The sequence below is a fragment of the Indicator indicator genome, chromosome 26 (genome assembly GCF_027791375.1).
Source record: "Indicator indicator isolate 239-I01 chromosome 26, UM_Iind_1.1, whole genome shotgun sequence".
NCBI classification, from domain to species: domain Eukaryota; kingdom Metazoa; phylum Chordata; class Aves; order Piciformes; family Indicatoridae; genus Indicator; species Indicator indicator.
This window is the reverse complement of record NC_072035.1, coordinates 1,006,206-1,024,699: the sequence shown is the minus strand read 5'-3', so window position 1 is coordinate 1,024,699 and position 18,494 is coordinate 1,006,206. Positions and strand designations below refer to the sequence as shown.

General features: G+C 46.7%; 1 protein-coding gene across 1 annotated transcript in view; it reads right to left on the bottom strand.

Annotated features, from left to right (window-relative positions):
- LOC128975770 (clathrin heavy chain 1-like) overlaps window positions 1-18,494 on the bottom strand; it is a 40,008-nt gene that overhangs the window by 5,923 nt on the left and 15,591 nt on the right. The window contains exons 9-30 of the mRNA XM_054392796.1: window positions 17,852-18,004; window positions 17,107-17,229; window positions 16,363-16,500; window positions 15,532-15,696; window positions 14,946-15,126; window positions 14,141-14,304; window positions 13,334-13,459; window positions 13,019-13,161; window positions 11,005-11,239; window positions 8,626-8,748; window positions 7,613-7,758; window positions 7,090-7,273; window positions 6,118-6,310; window positions 5,456-5,613; window positions 5,195-5,359; window positions 4,296-4,403; window positions 3,434-3,601; window positions 3,202-3,351; window positions 2,246-2,377; window positions 1,804-1,914; window positions 891-1,061; window positions 174-395 (exon numbers count right to left, since the gene is read on the bottom strand). Of these exons, the coding sequence (XP_054248771.1) occupies window positions 174-395; window positions 891-1,061; window positions 1,804-1,914; window positions 2,246-2,377; window positions 3,202-3,351; window positions 3,434-3,601; window positions 4,296-4,403; window positions 5,195-5,359; window positions 5,456-5,613; window positions 6,118-6,310; window positions 7,090-7,273; window positions 7,613-7,758; window positions 8,626-8,748; window positions 11,005-11,239; window positions 13,019-13,161; window positions 13,334-13,459; window positions 14,141-14,304; window positions 14,946-15,126; window positions 15,532-15,696; window positions 16,363-16,500; window positions 17,107-17,229; window positions 17,852-18,004 (3,459 nt within the window). The remainder of the gene's footprint in view (window positions 1-173; window positions 396-890; window positions 1,062-1,803; window positions 1,915-2,245; window positions 2,378-3,201; window positions 3,352-3,433; window positions 3,602-4,295; window positions 4,404-5,194; window positions 5,360-5,455; window positions 5,614-6,117; window positions 6,311-7,089; window positions 7,274-7,612; window positions 7,759-8,625; window positions 8,749-11,004; window positions 11,240-13,018; window positions 13,162-13,333; window positions 13,460-14,140; window positions 14,305-14,945; window positions 15,127-15,531; window positions 15,697-16,362; window positions 16,501-17,106; window positions 17,230-17,851; window positions 18,005-18,494) is intronic.

The following is an 18,494-nucleotide window of genomic DNA, read 5'->3' as shown; positions in this document are numbered from 1 at the left end:
CTCTCAAGTCTCCAAGCAGCTAGTTATAAATTTTGCTAGCTAGTCTAGTGACTAAACCCCACAAAACCTCATAGAAGACTTAATCTTTGAGGAATATTCCAAATGCATGCAAACCTAACACTAGCCATCCAGCAGACTGGAAGTCTGGACCTCTCAGCCTGTGCAATACTCACTTTGGTAAGGTATTCTCTCATCACTTGGATGAAATAAGGCATTGCAAAGTCCATGATATTATGCCTCCATGCCAGCTCAAGGACTACATCTGGGTGCAGCAAGTCATAACATGTGAAAAGGCAGGCTGCAAAGCACTCCTGCTTGCCTTCTTCCAGGAACCACTGAAGCAGCTTCTCAGCTAGCTCTGCATCTTTGGACTCTGCAGCATACTGCATAGCATCCTATGGAAAAGAAAATGGTCAGACTCAACCCTTGCCTGTCAGCATCTTGTTTTACACCTAGCATGTTACTGCTAGTTGGAGAAGTCAGGTATTTGGCATAACATGAAGTTAGTCTTCAGACACGTTCTGTAGGAGCCAAGCTACAGCACATACACTCGGTTCTCTCATTTTGAGGCAACCCAGATCACAGCTCACAGGATGTTATGGGTTGGAAAGGACCTCTGGAGATCTTCCAGTCCACCCCTGCTGCCAGAGCAGGACCATAGAATCCAGCACAGGTCACACAGGAACACATCCAGATGGGTCCTAAAAGTTTCCAGAGAAGGAGACTCCACAACCTCTCTGGGCAGCCTGCTCCAGGGCTCTGGGACCCTCACAGTGCAGAAGTTCCTCCTCCTGCTGAGGTGGAAGCTCCTATGCTGGAGTTTCTATCCATTGCCCCTTGTCCCATCCCAGGGCTTCTGGCAGGCAGGGGGGAAGGCTGCATGGCCTCACCTTGTAGAGATGGTCCTTCTTGCAGAGCTCCACACTCTGTTTCCAGCGGTTGTTGCCCTTGTAGAGGTAGGCTGCAATCCGCCGGAACTCGATCAGTTCGTGCTTCTCCAGGCGCTGCGCCAGGGTTATGTTGTCAAAGTTGTCATAGGCATCAATGGAGGCTCTCAAACCCTGTTTGGGAGACAATTCTTACAGCAGCTTCCAGGTGGTGAGACACTGCAACAGCTTGCCCAGAGAGGTGGTAGAATCCCCATCCCTGGAGGTTAAGGCCAGGCTGGATGTGGCTCTGAGAAACTTCATCTAGTGTGAGGTGTCCCTGCCCATGGCAGGGGAGTTGGAACTGGATGATCCTTGAGGTCCCTTCCAACCCTGACAATTCTATGATTTTATGGTAGTAAGGGAGAAGTGGAGAAGCATTTAAGCATGGTGCAGAAGGTTTGGGTTCTGCCAGCTGGAGGGTCACAGCTTGTTTACCCAGTGTTATTTCATGCATCTCTCCATAAAGTGTTTCCCCCCCCCCACTCCCCAAAGCAAGGTGCTCTCTTGGTCATACTGAGTTCACCTGGCAGAAGAGCAGAGCTATCTTTAGAAGACACCAAGCATGTCTCCCTAAGAGCAACCAATGAGCCAAACCCAATCTGCTCACAGAAGAGCTGCCCAGCAGAGTGCACTCCTGCTATTGACCTTTGTGAAGCTGTTCTGAGCAGCACTGTGACTCTGTTTGCTAACCAGGGTCTCAAGGCTCCTGCCTGCACACAGCCCTGTTTCATCCCCACTATCACTACACTGCAGCAGTTATCTCCCAATCAAGGGAAACATTCTGTCACCTGGGGGAACAACCAAAGTATGGCCTCTTTCTGTTGGAGAGGGAGGAACCACCCTGAGGCCCAGCAATCTATTTTGGAGGGCTCACCTGGTAATCTTCCTCCTCTGTTAAAAGGTTGTTTAGAGCTTCATTAACTCCTTTGTTGTTGTGGTTCTGGACTGAACGCAGGTAAGGCTTTACTAGGAGCAGCTGATTGACCTGGAATCAAGATGTTTTCATCACAAGGGTACCAGTTATGACATTGCACACTTCTGAAACAAGTTCCCACTTGCTATTACAAGAGTTTGTGCTCACTACCATGGCAGGACCCCTCAGACAAAGCATCTTGTACCTCCAGAAGTAAAATAAGTCTCCTAGGCTAGCTATGCCAGGGTATCCTGCCTCAGGCCAGGATTGGGCTGGTTCTCAGTTCTTTGTACTGGAGGCAGAGCTACCTGACAGATTATCAGCCCTTTTTTTTTCCAGCCAGGGACAAGAGTGTGTCTTGAGCAAGAGGATTTCTTGTTCATCTACCACCTCCCAAACTCACCTTTGAGAAAAAATTGACTGTCCTGGTGTGATCCAGTCGTGGAGATAATACAAGCAGGAGATCATTGATCAACAGAGGTTTGTAGTCTAAGTAGAATTGCAAGGCTTTGTAGTACAGCTCCACATTGGCCACCTGCATGGTTGGACCCTAGTTAATACTTCAAACACAAGTCAGTCTGAGGTGCTTCATTCAGACCACTTAAGTCAAAACTTATCTGACTTAAGCAAAAATTTTGGCCTCCTTCTAGAGGCCAGAAGTGTTACACTCACTTGCAGAACTCTTGTTTGATCTTTTGATTGCTTCTCGTGCCACCTGCTTCTAAGACAGCAAAGCCACCAGCTAAAAGGGATAGTACAACCCAATTCTAACCCATCCACAGCTGAGAAATCCTGGCACAGGTAGCCCACTACACTTAATGTGACCATTGGTTGAACTCCTGAAGGTAGCAAAGGCTGTAGCCTTAGCCAGTCCTTAAGCTGCTGCCTTGGAACTCTTGAGACCAAGAAGAAAGTGTCCAGCCTCAAATCTTCTCTAAACTATTCAAAATTCACTATTCTGTGCTGTGTTCAAGGAATTGCCCACCCCAGTTCTTCCACTGAAACAGCTGGAAACATTTGCAGAGCTCTTTCAAGAACAGTTATAGCCTCAGACAGCAGTCAGCTCAAACTTATTAAGGAGGTTATGCCTCCTGCTTGTGACCTATGATCCTGAGTGCTCTCCAAAACATTTTGTGCTAGCTGCTGCCACTCAACAGAATGTGCAGCACAGCAGAAAACAAGGAGTGTAAGATTACATTAATTCTTGTGCTGAACTGATTTGAAGTTGTTTCAAGTACAGCAGAGAAACTGAAGAGTAGCTTAAGCAAACTTGTTTTCTAACAGCAGTTCTGTTGTGCGTTTCTGCCTCTGTTCTAGAAAGAGCTTCCAGCCCTTTGGTTCAGCTAACTGGTTACTTACCTTGGCAATGATGTCTTTAAACTGCCCTTCTTTCCAGGCATCAGTGGGATGATTCATCATAGTAATTATTGCATTGTCATACTCCTCATATTTATCATAGAGGAATACAAGTTCTGCCCAGAGATGAGCCTGTTCTGCAGCTCTGAGCACCTGATAAAACCAAAACAAAAATCAGTTGGATTCACTGACAGCTTCCCACCTTCACTTGCAGGGTAGCCACCTTGCTGCATACCTTTGGGATATTAACTCTAGACCAGAAGAGCTCCAGGTGTTCCCTCATTTTCTGAGGCTTGAATTTGGAGTACAAGATGGCAAGTTCAGTAAACATTCCCATGTGAGCACGCTCAAGGCCCAAAGCAGCTTCCAAAAGGCCAATCAGTTCCTCAAAGTAGCCACGATCCTGGATTTTAGGAAAATAAGGATGAACTGCAAATTCAGGACCAGCTGGCACTTAAACCTTGCTAAAAAAAAGAAAAGTGTATTTGCTTCAATTCAACATGCTTTGCTTTTCTCTCCAGATGAGCCTGCTTAGATTTGTAAAGGCACAGAATCATAGAATTATCAGGGTTGGAAAGGACCTCAAGGCTCACCCAGTTCCAACCCCCTGCCATGGGCAGGGACACCTCACACTAGAACAGGTTGCTCACAGCCACACCCAGCCTGGCCTTCAAAACTTCCAGGGATGAGGCTTCCACCACCTCCCTGGGCAACCTGTTCCAGGGTCTTACAACCCTCACAGTGAAGAACTTCTTCCTGACATCCAATCTGAATCTACCCACTTCTAGTTTTGCTCCATTCCCCCTAGTTCTGTCATTACCTGGCACCCTAAAAAGTCCCTCCCCAGCTTTCTTGTAGGCCTCCTTAAGATACTTGATTCCAATGAGGCAACAGAATTGTAAAGGAAAAGGGCAATGGACACTGTCACTTCTCTATTTACCATAGGAAAACCAAAATGCAAGCAGCTATTAGTAAAAAGAGATGGGAGAAGAATGAATTTAATGATCAGCACCCCACAGGTTTTACCTGTGCCTACTTTGCTAGCAAGATGCAAGTATGCTGCCTAAAGTCTTCTAGGGTATTAACAGTGATCTAACCTGGTAGTAACTGATCAGCTCTTCAAGTTCATCAGCATGGATGACTATGTGTAAGCCACAGATCTGTGCCAAGCGGAATTCTTTCCCATCCACGCAGGCGAAGCACACCTGTGAGGGAAGGTAGCAAACGGTCAGCAGAAGAACACTGCAGCGCTTAGTGGCCTTATGGTAAAGGGAAAGTTAATTAACAGAGCTTTACCAAAATTTGGGGCATTTCCATAATGCTTGTTCTAGGAATTAAAAGCCTCTAACCATTTGTTTTATTATCGTGGTAGTTTCAGGCTGTGCCTTGAACAGAAAGCAGCAGGATGCAAATAAATCACTATGGGATGTGAAAAGAAAAATAATCGACAAGGTCTAAATAATGCCATAGGACAGACAAACATAAAAGCTACTTGTGTGTAGTAGCTTCCTCTCTCTTTGCTTCCTTTGCCCTAGCAGATACTAGCTCTGGCCTCTGCTGGCTTTGCTGACGTTGGCTGCATTGCTTTGCTGTGGCTGAGTATTAACAAACAACTCTCTGCTCCTTCTCTTGTCCCATGTGTACTGGAGGGAGGGAAGGGAGCAGGGAGTGGAGAAGCTATTCGTAGCCCCCTGGTTTGTCCAGGGGGATTCTTGTGCTGTTTATGGATTGTAAATACCTGCAAATATTGTATGTTTTGTACATATTCATTTCTAGATTGTAGTTTTGCTTGTAAATACAGCTCCATTTGCTTTCTAACTGAGCTGGTCTGGCAATTTCATGTTGGGAGGAATTTTCAAGCCACCATAATTATCTTGGGCTAGAGGTCAGCTTCTCAAGCTACAGACGTACTCTGCAGCCAACAAGCTCCTGTCAGAGCTAAAGCAGCCTGCTCAGAGGTGACAGCAGAGCACACTCTGCATTCAGGTTCAGTTACCTCCTTCCAAGTCCTGGTGCTGTTGGCTTTGCGGCCGCTGTCCACTGCTGCCTGGTACTCCCCCAGGTGCACCAAGGTGGAAGCCAGGCGAGCAAAGTTGGAGACGTTGTTATAGAGCAGCTTGGCTGCTTCGTACATCCCCTCCTCGTAACAGCGATCGCCGACCTGTGTGAGGAGCCCAAGGCACACAAAGGGTAACAGCAAGAATCAGGGCTCAGAGGAGCAGCAAGCCACAGGTGGGAGCTGTGGATCAAGACATACCTGTTGTATATGGGCATTATTAGGGCCACTAATAAACTCCTCCAGTTCTGACAGACGATTAGTTTTTGCCAAAGCAAAAATAAGTTCTGTCTCTACATAAGACTCTCTAGCCTTCTTCCTGGCCATCTGTAAGAACTTGACTAGGTCCTCCCAGTTATCTTGAAGAGAAAAGAGATATTCAAGATCCTCTGTTTAGTCATTCTGCATTGCTCACCCTGCCCACTTCAGGAAGAGCTTTCAACTAGCAGTCTCAAGGAGCATCTCCACAGTGGCACTAAGCCATTGGCATACAAGTTAAGGAATTCCCTGTTAAACACAAAGTCACCTTCACATAAGGTCAAACTTCTTACAACTCTGCCACAATCCCAGCTGGCAAGCAATTCTGCCACACACAGCTAAATAAATACATTAAACTTGGTTGTATTTTAGATGATAACACTCCCAAATTATCCCCACAGGAAGGTCTCTCTGTGGTATAGCAACACAGACAAGCTTGTTGACAGGAATCTCACTAAACATTGACTCATCCCTTCCATGCACTGACTGCTCCCTTCTCCCATGAAACAGAATTCAGAGGTCTCACGAATCCCTATGGCTTGATGTAGATGCAATAAACTAGTTCATATCCAAACCACTTTAAATTTGAGGCTGCTTTGCCTTACCATTTCTATTAGCTGCTTGAACAACTTCCATATAGGCAGATGGATCATCTGCCTTTATATAGGAGTCAATGGCTTCTTTCACCAGGTCCTTCTGGAGCTGTGCTCTGCCTAGCTGGCTCCATACTGCAGGCTCATTGCATCTCTCTGCAAATTCATAAGCACGGTCTAAGTTGCCAATGTGCTCAATCAGCACCTGTTTGAAATTGAAGTAGCAAGTTACAGATTGAGCTTTGTCCCATTGTCCTTTCTAACAGCCCTTCAGGTGTAATGCTGCTCTGTAGAAGCAACATGAAGCTAACTGCTTTTAGAACAGCCATTTCTGTTTGGTGGAGTAGAGGCAGAGAGAACAAGACTCTTACTGCTGCTGTTTCTCCTCTGCCTCACAGAAGCAACACCAGCCTAAAGACAATGCCTAGTAACATTTGTTTTTCCTCCACCTTTCAAGTAGGAGTCTCCAAGGCAATCAATCTGAACCAAATGCAGCATAAAAATTCAAGCCACAGCCAACATTTCTAGATTACTTTGACCAGGCCAGCTTCTGAAGCCATTATTTTGACTGTTTTGCTGTATCATATGGGAACCTTACTCTTAAGTCTCACTAACTTCAGTTCTAATGACTCCTTGCTCACAGGATGTTAGGGGTTGGAAGGGACCTCTGGAGACTGAGTCCAACTCTCCTGCCAGAGCAGGGCCATAGAATCCAGCACAGGTCACACAGGAATGCATTCAGATGGGCCCTGAAAGCCTCCAGAGAAGGAGACTCCACAACCTCTCTGGGCAGCCTGTTCCAGTGCTCTGTGACCCTCACAGTGAAGAAGTTCCTCCTCATGCTGAGGTGGACCCTCCCATGCTGGAGTTTCTATCCGTTGCCCCTTGTCCTATCACAGGGTGCCAGTGAGAGCCCATGTAACTGCAAACTTGCCCTTCTCTGTTACCAGCATTCTATAGCCTCATGCAGGAAGCAGAGCTCACCTGAATAGCTGAAGTATTAACATCAAATTTCCTGAATATAGCAAAGGCTTCTTCGTAGAGCTCATTGCTGATGGCAATGTTGGCAATGTCAGGGGCATCGTAATTGTCCAGCCGGTTGATGTATTCCATCACACGAGTGCGGTCAGCCTTGATGGCAGTCAGGATCAGCAGGTTCTGCAGATTCCTTGGGTTACCAGAAGACACAGGCTCTAAGCAGCGCATGGCAACACTTGCTCAAGTGACACACTGCACAGGCAAGAAAATGCACCCACCACCTGCTGTCACTAGCAACAAGCTTTCATCCCCAGGCTGAGAAGCACCAATGCTGGCCTCCAAAGACAGCAGAGTTCTCTCAACACCTCACTGCAACCTGCACAGTGTGAGCTGGTTCTGTTCTTAATGCACAGAGCACTTCAAGTTCTGCTTTTGCACCTGATTATACACATTTGAGAGTTCTCAGGTCCTGCAGCCTAAATGCAAGGCAATGAATAGACCAAGCTTCTGAACAATGCTCTCCTCTTACCTGTGTTCACTGAATACAGAATTATCCAAGACAATCTTTTCCAGTAACTCAATCAGTTCATTAGGCAGGTCAGCAGTCATGAAAGCTTTCACAGTGACAGAAACCTCCTCAGGATCCTGTGTCTCTGATAAAGCTGTTTGAACAACCTGGATTTGAAAGGCAGGAAAGCATTAAGTGTTTGCCAACCTATTTCAGCGAGGTACAAATTAAGGCTTCAGAGCTGTATTTGGTCACAGGCAGTAAGATACCAGTGATCTACACTGGATACAGCTATTAACAGCACACCTTGGGTCTGTGGAGGAAGCACATTCACTAGAGGGAGGTCACTCCCCAAGACAGAAATAGTATCTTGATGGCAACTTAATTTTCTAACCATGAAGGGAAAAATTTGTATCTGTCACTTGAACTCCTAGAAATTATTGTATGGTTTAGATGGAGCCTTCAGGGACTTTGGGGGAAAGGGCCACAGAACGTTAGGGGTTGGAAGGGACCTTGAAGGGTCATCCAGTCCAACCCCCTAGCCAGAGGGGGTCACCTAGAGCAGATCACACAGGAACGCATCCAGGTGGGTTTTGAATATCTCCAGAGAAGGAGACTCTACAACCCACCTGGGCAGCCTGTTCCAGTGTTCTGTCACCCTCACAGGGAAAACAATTTATTCTCCTGTTTCCACAGAACTTCCTGTGCCTCAATTTCCACCCACTGCCCCTTGTGCTGTCACTGGGCATCACCCAGCAGATCCTGGCTCCATCCTCTTAGCACTCACCCTTTACATATTGATAAACATGAATGAGGTCACCCCTCAGGCTCCTCCTCTCCAAGCTACAGAGCCCCAGCTCCCTCAGGCTCTCCTTACAGGGAAGATGTTCCACTCCATTCTTGTGGCTCCACACTGGACTCTGTCAAGCAGTTCCCTGTCTTCCTTGAACTGCGAAAGCTACTTTAACACTCCACTATGCTTCTAAGACCTCCTGAGATCTCCTCATACTGCAGGTTTTGGCTTCGTGCTGTACCTGGTCAATAAGCTGCCTCCTGAATGGGTTGTTTTCTTCCAGAACATTTGCCCAGAGCTCAGGGTCCTTCCTGCGCACCAGGTAGCGAGCCTCACTCTTGAACAGAGAGTTCTCGTTGCAGACCTGAAGGAGAAGTCAAATAGTGGTGCTCCTGTTAAGGGTCAGTACCACAAGACAGGGCTAGCTAGCTAAGAATCAGACAGTCTAGAAGACTGACTAGAACTAATTGCTGACCAGTGCTAAACGCCACAGACAAGTTCTCACCCAACCTCTGATCTGGAAGGCTGATGGAGAAGGTCTCCAGCAGGAATTCTATAGCTTCTCTCAGTTTTGCCTGACACACAAATATTGTGACAGTGGCTTCATAGTAACCACTTGCTTCTGTTTGAAGTGAAGACCTGAAGAAGCCTGAAGAACTTGAGTTTTAAATCTAGAAAGGGAGCCACTTGCCCGGGCAGTGTTAAATAGTGAACTTGAGGAATGGTGCTGGTGTTTAAAGCTAGAAACAGGTCATGTAATTGGTGTCATTAGCTTTACACCACAAGTGCTCAGAGCAGCAAGTGCCTTGGATTCCTCTGTTGAAATGTTAAGGGTACAGAACAAGTGTGAAATCTCTATAGAAGTGCAGCAAGGAAGAGTTATGAGTTGTGAGCCTATTACTCCACTGGCTTCCATTTCCAACTAGAACAGAAACCTGAAGGTTTATTCTATCTCCTACAAACAGGGTACCTTTCATTAGCATCCAGTTTAGCTCTTGGAATCTCAAGTACTTTGCTGTAAAAAAATTAGTAGCAGCAGCACAATTTTATGTTGTACATCTATTAGTTGAGGAGTTGAACTCTTTCTGTAAGGCAGGGGTCTGAAGAGTAATTTTTCAGGTGAAAGATCCTTTCTCCGTGACCAGAAACAGTTGCTCAGAACAGTTCAAGGCACAAACTGGTACTGGCAGGTTTTTATAGATAACCAGGATGTTACAGCTTATCCTAGCAAAGTTTCCTAGCACTACAACTCAGAGCCACCTTCATATCCTGAAATAAAGGTGCCAGCTGTAGAGTTATCTTTTTACAGCTAAAGAGGAGGCACTACTTCAAACAAACAGACAGATGCTTTGGGCTGCAAAGCCATTTACTTCCAGCAGCAAGCCCAGATTACACCACCACACCATGGCTGGCCTTGCCAGGGAGCAGTGCTTGCTTCCTTTCAAACAGGGCAAAGCCAGCTACTTCTTGCCCCTACACAGCTGACATCCTTTGCATCTCCAAGTGTGGCAAAGCAGGGAAGAGGAGGATGTTTTCTTTCTCAGCAGCCACAAGCAGTACAATCTGGAATTCAGCTCTGGTGTTGTTTGAGACCAGAATGTGTTTGGAAAGCTCTGGGAATTTCACTCACCCTTGAACTTCCGAGGGAGGTTTTAGGAATCAACATGTTTATGATAGGAGAGGAATGCTATCAGAGTAAGTCCCTGCAGTTTGACTGTCAACATTTATTTTCCTCATTCCTAGTTAAGAATTAGAGCAACTCTAAGGGTCAACCACAACAAGGGAAAATTACAAGCCGTGTTCTAGTTTCAGGGAAGTGTTTCTTCCTGCTGTAGAAGCAGGCTAGATGACAGCCTGTCCATTTTGCTCATCAGATGCTCAAGGCTCAAAAATGTGTCAGACCAGAAGTTTAACAGTAATTCATCAGCTGAGCCCAATAAACAATTCATTTTGAGCAGAGTCAGTGGATGAAAGACATCAATGGTACCTTAAAGTTACAGAGCTGTACAGTTTTAGTTCAGACAGAGCATGGGAGTTCCTCATCAGGATAAAAAAAAATCCCGTTTCCATACAGAATCATAGAATCAGTCAGGATTGGAACGGACCACAAGGATCATCTAGTTCCAACCACCCTGCCATGGGGCAGGGACACCCCACACTAGATCAGGCTGGCCAGAGCCTCACCCAGCCTGGCCTTAAACACCTCCAGGGATGGGGCCTCAACCACCTCCCTGGACAACCCATTCCAGGCTCTCACCACTCTCATGGTGAAGAACTTCTTCCTCACATCCAGACTGAATCTCCCCACTTCCAGCTTTGTTCCATTCCCCCTAGTCCTGTCTCTTCCTGATATCCTAAATCCAGCTTTCTTGTAGCCCACTTCAGATACTGAAAGGCCACAAGAAGGTCACCTCAGAGCCTTCTCAAGACTGAACAGCCCCCCAACTCTTTCAGTCTGTCCTTATAGGAGAGGTGCTCCAGCCCTCTGCTCATCCACCCTGCCTCCCTCAGCTCCTAGGTGAGACTGCAAGACAGGATTCTCCAAGCAACCAGCCAGCTAGGCTTCCACTTGAGGCAGCAAGCAGTTCTGGAACATGCTTACAAAGAGAGTCTTGCTAACCTTGATGAGCTCCAGATCACATTGCCCCCTCTCATAAGCAATGCAGGCCAGGTGAGGGTCCCTCTTCTCGCAGTACTTGCCGACCACCCGGCTGTCGTAGTAAGGGTTCTCGCGGAGGAAGCGCTCGGGGTTGTTGTTGCTGTCGATGTAGATTTTGGCCAAGGCATTGTGAGTCGCTGGCTCCTCGCAGCCCTCGTGAATCCTCGATTCCAGCCACGGCAGCAGCAGCTTCAGCCTTTCAAGAAGCAAACGCTGTAGCTTTGTAAGTCAGACTTGACAGCTGCCCATCAATAGCTGGTCTTCACAGAGCCAACCAGGTTGAAAGAGACCTCCAAGCTCATTGAGTCCAACCCTAGCTAATCAACTAGACCATGGCACTAAGTGCCTCATCCAGGCTTTGCTTAAACACCTCCAGGGACCTTGACCCCACCACCTCCCTGGACAGCCCATTCCAAAGGGCTCTCTCTCTTTCTCTCAAGAACTTCTTTCTAAGATCAAACCTAAACTTCCCCTTGCACAGCCTGAGACTGTGTCCTCTTGTTCTGCTGCTGGTTGCCTAGGAGAAGAGACCAACCCCCACCTGGCTACAACTTCCCTTCAGGTAGTTGTAGACAGCAATGAGGTCTCCCCTGAGCCTCCTCTTCTCCAGGCTGAACACCCCCAGCTCCCTCAGGCTCTCCTCATAGGGCTGTGCTCCAGACCCCTCCCCAGCTTTGTTGCCCTTCTCTGGACACGTTCAAGCAACTCAACATCTTTCTTGAACTGAGGGGCCCAGAACTGGACACAGCACTCAAGGTGTGGCCTAGTGCTGAGTACAGGGCAGAATGACTTCCCTGCTCCTGCTGGTCACACTATTCCTGATACAGGCCAGGATGCCATTGGCCTTCTTGGCCACCTGGGCACACTTCCCTTCAAGCAAGTCTGCTGGTCAGACTTCAAAGCAGATGGAGACCAGTCAGTTATTTGCAGTAGGTCTTAAAAATGAGTGGAGGCCTGATCTGCAATTTAACATCAGGGAGGGTTGAGGATGCCACTAGTTTTCCAATATTTCATTTCAACTCTATTAGCTGGCTTTTGACACTTAAAACTGTTTGTTCATTTTACAAGTTATTACAAACTGTTCCCACAAGCTGCTGTGTGCCCACAACAAAACTGTCCAGACAGTTCTCTCCTGATTTTCTCCATAGGCACACTCCATAGCTGGCTGCAGAGGAAGTGTTCAAAAGCCATGCTGTCAGGCATTCCTGTAGCACCCAGATGATCAAGAGACTGATTAGCAAATCTAAGTTACTTTTCTATAAAGTGAAATAAAACAACATTGCTGTTTTATCACTCAGCAAAACTGCACCTCACAGTTCCATCCACAGTTAGGGGTTGGAAGGGACCTCTGGAGATCGAGTCCAATGCCCCTGCCAGAGCAGGGCCATAGAATCCAGCACAGATTGCATAGGAATGCATCCAGATGGGTCTGGAAGGTCTCCAGAGAAGGAGACTCCCACAACCTCTCTAGGCAGCCTGTTCCAGTGCTCTGTGACCCTCACAGGGAAGAAGTTCCTCCTCCTGTTGAGGAGTTCCTCCTCCTGAGAAGGAACACACCTGTGCTGGAGTTTCTATCCATTGCCCCTTGTCCTATCCCAGGGTGCAACTGAGCAGAGCCTGGCCCCTCCCCTCTTGACCCCCAGCCCTCAGGTATTTATAGGCATTTATTAAATCCCCTCTCAGCCTTCCCTGCTCCAGACTAAAAAGCTTCAAGGCTCTCAGCCTCTTCTCACAGAGCAGTGCTCCAGTCCTCTCTTGGACTCTCTCCAGCAGATCCCTTTCCCTCCTGAACTGAGGAGCCCAGAACTGGATGCAATATTCCAGGTGAGGTCTCAGCAGGGCAGAGTAGAGGGGGAGGAGAACCTCCCTGGCTCTGCTGGACACACTGCTCTTAACGCCCCCCAGGATTGTCCATTCTGGGTGCAGCAGGGTCGGGGAAGCCCAACACTGCTGCCTACAGAGCCATTTCCATTACCGATTTCTTTTCTCCACTTCAGCCACCAACTCATCTGTTGAGAACTGGCCTCTGACCACCATGATCAAGTTCTTAATGACATCTTCAGAACAATCCACATCAAGAAGCCCTCCGACCACTGCTGGTATACGGCTAGGGTTCACCTGGAATAAGCCACCATCAATGAAATCAGTTATCAGAATTCAGGTTAATGATGAAGAGAGGTAGGAATTCTGCTAATCTAAATTAGAGCATGATATCTGCTTTAGGCTACTGAAAAGTCAAATTCCTTCCAAGGAAGGAAAGTATAAGAGCTTAAAACTGAACTCTCCTTACCTTCTGCACATAGATCTCGATATACTTCTGCAGGTTGTTGCGGTATAAGTAGAGCACCAGGTCATGAACAAAGTCAAATCGATCACAGACGATGATCAGAGGCAGCTGGTCAGTGAGCTTTGCCTCCTGTATTTTGTGGGGGGAAAAAAAACAAAACAAAGAAAGGCAAGCAACCACTATTTTGTTGAAGTGTTTTCAAAGCGGGAAAGTCTGACCAAGTGCTAGAAGTCACAATACCTCCACACTAACTTCAAAAGCAAGTTTGAATATGGTATTCACTACGAATACCATGCAGCCAGTTGCCACTGGAGCTTCAGTGGTCACATCAGGCCTACCTCTCTAGTTTCAACATTTATCTCCTCTATCAATTCAGAAGACAGCTGCTAGGACAAGCACTTCGTGCAAAATGAAGTGCTGTTAAAATCCCATTTTACCAGTCACAAAGCATACAAAGTGTTGTAGCATGCATTTTAATAAGCTTTTTATAGCCAATATCCTCGGAAAAGCTCCTGCTGAATACTTCAGCATTGTTTTTCCTTCTGCCAGCCTGGATTTCTCTACTGTTAGGTGATAACATCGATGAGTTTGGTACGAGCCATTTTTCAAGGAGGGGTGAATTTGGGCCCTTTTCCCCCCAGAGGTAGTCTGGAACAGATCAGACTCTTGTTCTATCTATGTAGAAGACCACCCACACCATGCCAGCTAAACCTAGAGTTGGTATTTCCCTTCATTAGAAGGCTGTAAGCAGGCTTTTGCTGCTAGCCAGAAGCACAGGGGATTGCTCAGTCCCTTGCACAGAACACTTGCCTTCAGAAAATTCTTCACCCGCTCTGGGTTATAGCAGTTGCTCTCACGGCAAATTCTCTCCACTTCCTTTATCTGACCAGTCTTGCAAGCTGCCTGGATGTACTTGAAGTGAACATCTGGATCCTGGCTGAAGTTCACAATGGAACCCAAGAAATAGAACAGCCCTAGAAAGATAGTTAGAAGGGTAAGGATGCAAGCACAGACTGCAGCTTATGATTTATCTCACCCCTGCTGAGGGAACAGCTTTCATTCAACTGCAGGAAAAAGCAGGATGACTTTTTCCCTCTTTCAGCTTTCATCTTTCTTTCTGATCTTTACTCAAGAGGGTTAAGAAACTACCTAGAACAAAGCTACCCCTAGAATTCACTGTGATGAGCTCATTTTAATAAATGCATCCTGAGGTCCAACCATGTGACAAGTACCTCTCCCATAAAAACTACAATCCTAGAATAGTCCAGGCCAGAAGGGACCTCCAAAGATCACCCTGCCCAACTTCCCTGCAGTCAGCAGGGACATCCCCAACTAGATCAGGCTGCCCAGGGCCTTGTTGAGCCTTACCTTGAATACCTCTAGGGAAGGGGCATCAACCACCTCCCTGGGCAACCTGTTCCAGTTGTTCCACCACCCTCATGGTGACAAGCTTCTTCCTGATATCCAATCTAAATCTGCCCTTCTCTACTTTGAAGCCATTGGCCCCTGTCACTGCAGGCCCTTGTAAAGTCTCTCTCCATCCCTCCTGTAGGCCCCGTTTTTAGCTTCAGTCAAGCAGTGCTTCCAAGGAAGCTGCTTCCCTTCCCTTCTGTACCTTCATAGCTCTTGAAAGATTCAAAGAGCTCCACAAGAGACTGGGTACCAAGCTGCTCATGATATTTAGAAGCAACTTGCACACAGAGCTGCAGGTTTTGCCTTATGTTGGCTGACAGCATGGCACGCAAGCACTCCACAGAGTCTTCAACTGAGAGAGAGCCAAAGAAGTTCACAAGCCACTGCAAAGAGAAAGAAATTTTGCTCAATAACTTCTACAGGATCTGATCAAGTTCTAAGATGTGGCATCTAGGCAGAGTTTCTACCCCAGCTACTAGAGAGAACTCTATGTGCTAGGATCAAAGAATTAAAAATAAATACACCATCTTTAATCTTTACAACTGCAAAAATGGAGTTTGGAAGTAAGATCTGATATGCCCACCTGGGAAACTGAGGTCAGATTTAAGCCATCAAGGGTATATATGATGCTTTAATCACTAACTAGATAAATATTCTTGAATCACAGCTACATATACTACTCTGGTTCCTACAAACCATCTTTATAGCAGCTGCAGGGACTTTGTGGCAGCTACAGAAGTGCTAAAGAGCTAAAGCTTTCACTTTCTTCCTCTGTGCAGCAGTCTTACCTCAGGATTCAAGAGGTGAGTGTGAACGACAGCACGTTTGATGTCATAGAGATCTGTGTAGTGTTCTAGAGCTCTCTGGAGCAGGCCTGCCTTCTCACACAGCTGGGCAACGTGGGCACGATCATAATGTGTAAACATTTGGTTCCCAAGAATGGCATCTGCAACCTAGGAGGTGACATTTCACATCCAGACTGTCAGAGGATTACAGCAGCTCAGTTTAGAAGTTGCCAAAAATCATAGTAGTGATTTTTTTTTTTCTGGTCAAAGTAGTCTCTGATGTAGCTGAACTGCTTCTGGATCTCAGCATCAAACAGCTGGAGCCAGTGCAGAGGAGGGCAACGAAGCTGGGGAAGGGCCTGAAGATAAATCTGATGGAGTGACTGAAGGAGCTGGGGATGGTTAGTTTGAAAAGGAGTAGGCTGAGGGGAGACCTCATTGCTGTCTACAACTACCTGAAAGAACATTGTAGAGAGGCTGCTGCTGGTCTCTCCTCACAGGTCATTAGTGATAGAACAAGAGGGAATGGCCTCAAGCTATTACGGGGTAGGTTTGGACTGGACTGGACATTAAGAAATATTTTTTCAGGGCAAGAGTAGTGAGGGATTGGAATGCGCTGCCCAGGGAGGTGGTGGAGTCCCCCATGCTGGATGTGTTTAAAGGTCATTTGGATGAGGTGCTTGGGGCTATGGCTTAGGGGTGAACCTTGTAGAGCAGGGTTCTGGGTTGGACTTGGTGATCCTGAGGATCTCTTCCAACCTGAATGTTTCTGTGCAACTCTTATGCAAGCTGGCTACTGTCTCTCCTTCACTTCAGTAGGTTAAGTGGTGTTACCTGTGGGGCATGGATCAAATTCATTTCCAGGAGACGAGTCTGCAGGTGACCCTCTGCAGGGCGGTTGTTTTTCAGGGCATCCAACAGGAAAGATGTGCACTGCTGAATGAGGCTGTGCTCCATGAACACATCCACGATCTGTGGAGAAGGACAGCCTTAGAGGAGGGGATCTACAAACATGGGCACGTTGATCTGTACACAATTATGGCCTGGCTGGAAAGGCAGCTCATCACAGCAGATGTGCTCTATCCTCTGTTTTCAGCGGATTACTACCACGGTAACAGACCTAAGTTTCACACTTCAGAGAACATAAGCAGCACATTACTTTGAGCTATTATGCCAGATTTTGCCACCCCCTCTAGTTTTAACACAGCATGCAAATCCTGTCTCCTCCTTGTTGGGATAGATCCTACAAGAAAAGCAAAGACTAAGTGGCTTGAAATATTTAAATAATGCAAATTGTTGCCTTATTTCTCTGCCTATTTAATCAGAAGTGAGGCAGGCAGCATTCACGTTGATTTGCTCATCTTCCTCTAAAGGCAGAGGCAATGCACACTCCACTAAAGCCAACAGCTGGACAACACTCTTGCCTCTGAAATCTTAATGATAACCAAACAGGACTAGAATAGTTTAGTCTCTTTTCTAACCAAGATGGATAAAGACCTGAACTGACCTTACCAGGCCCCAGGATGGTACCATGCTATTACCTCTGTCTAGAAACTGAGACCTTGCTGTAGGCATCACCTGGTTAATGTTAGCCAGTGGCTCCTCATCCTGTACCAGCATCTGAGAGAACTGCAGGCCTTGCTCTGGACTGACTCTCATCACACTTCTCAGCAGGAAGATCCAGTCTGGGGTGTAGCCAACCTAGAGATTTCAGAAAGAACCATGCATGTATAGGAAGCTTTGCACTTTTTTCTTTTTTAAGCCTAGCATAGGCACTACGAACTGCTGTGAGGCTGCTATGCCTATCCCCCATCTTCCAGGGGTTCTCAGACAAAAGCATTGCTTATCTATTGACAAATTCAGTATTCACCTACCACCTAGTAACTGAACTTGCACTAGGGCATGTGTCTTGCAAGGCAAGAAAACTGCTAGGAACAAATAATTCACCAGCCTGAAGACACTATCAGGTAAGGTCCTAAAGTTAGAAGAGGACATGAGGTTTTGTAGTCCTTCCAAGAAAAAAAGTAAAATAAATGCTTATGAGTTTCAGAAGAATCCTGTCTTTATTCTCTAGACTAAGCTTGATCCAGTCCATGAATGTGGCAATTCATAACATCCTGGATGTTGTGAATGTAATTCTTTGCAGGCTGTTCAGACCTTAGTCATGCAGTAGGACACGCACTGTGACAATGAGGAAAACACTGCTCCTCAATCTTACCTACTTAGCAGTTTGAAGTGACAGGAATCAAGCTTATCTCATGGAAGATAGCTGAAGAATGTACACACAAGATAGAGACTAGCAGTTTGTGACAAACAACTTTACCTTTTTAGCATACAGCACTATTTTCTGGAACTGACCAGTTTCAGCAAAGCACTGGATCACTTTGTTTGGCACATTAGCACGAAGGTAGACACTGAGTGCAAGGGTTGGGTCAGCAGTCTTCACCAGGTCTCCCAGCTCCTCTGAGCACTCCAGCTGAAGTCAGAAGTGGCATTTCATCAAGCAGACAATTCAGAGACACAATACCAACCAAAGTATCGTGCACACAATTCTTACAAGGCAACAGAATTAAGCTGGGTGTCATAGAACTGTTAGGGTTGGAAGGGATCTCAAGGGTCATCCAGTTCCAAACCCCCCTGCCATGGGCAGGGACACCTCACACCAGATAAGGTTGCCCACAGCCACATCCATCCTGGCCTTCAAAAACTCCAGGGATGAGGCTTCTACCACCTCCCTGGGAAACCTGTTCCAGTGTCTCACCACCCTCATGAGAAAGATTTTCTTCCTAACATCCAGTCTGAATCCACCCTTTCCTGTTTTTGTTCCATCCCCCCCAGTCCTATCACTCCCTGACACCCTAGAAAGTCCCTCCCCAGCTTTCTTGCAGCCCTCCTTAAGACACTGAAAGGCCACAAAAAGGTCCCCTCAGAGCCTTTTCTTCTCCAGACTGAATAGCCCCAACTCT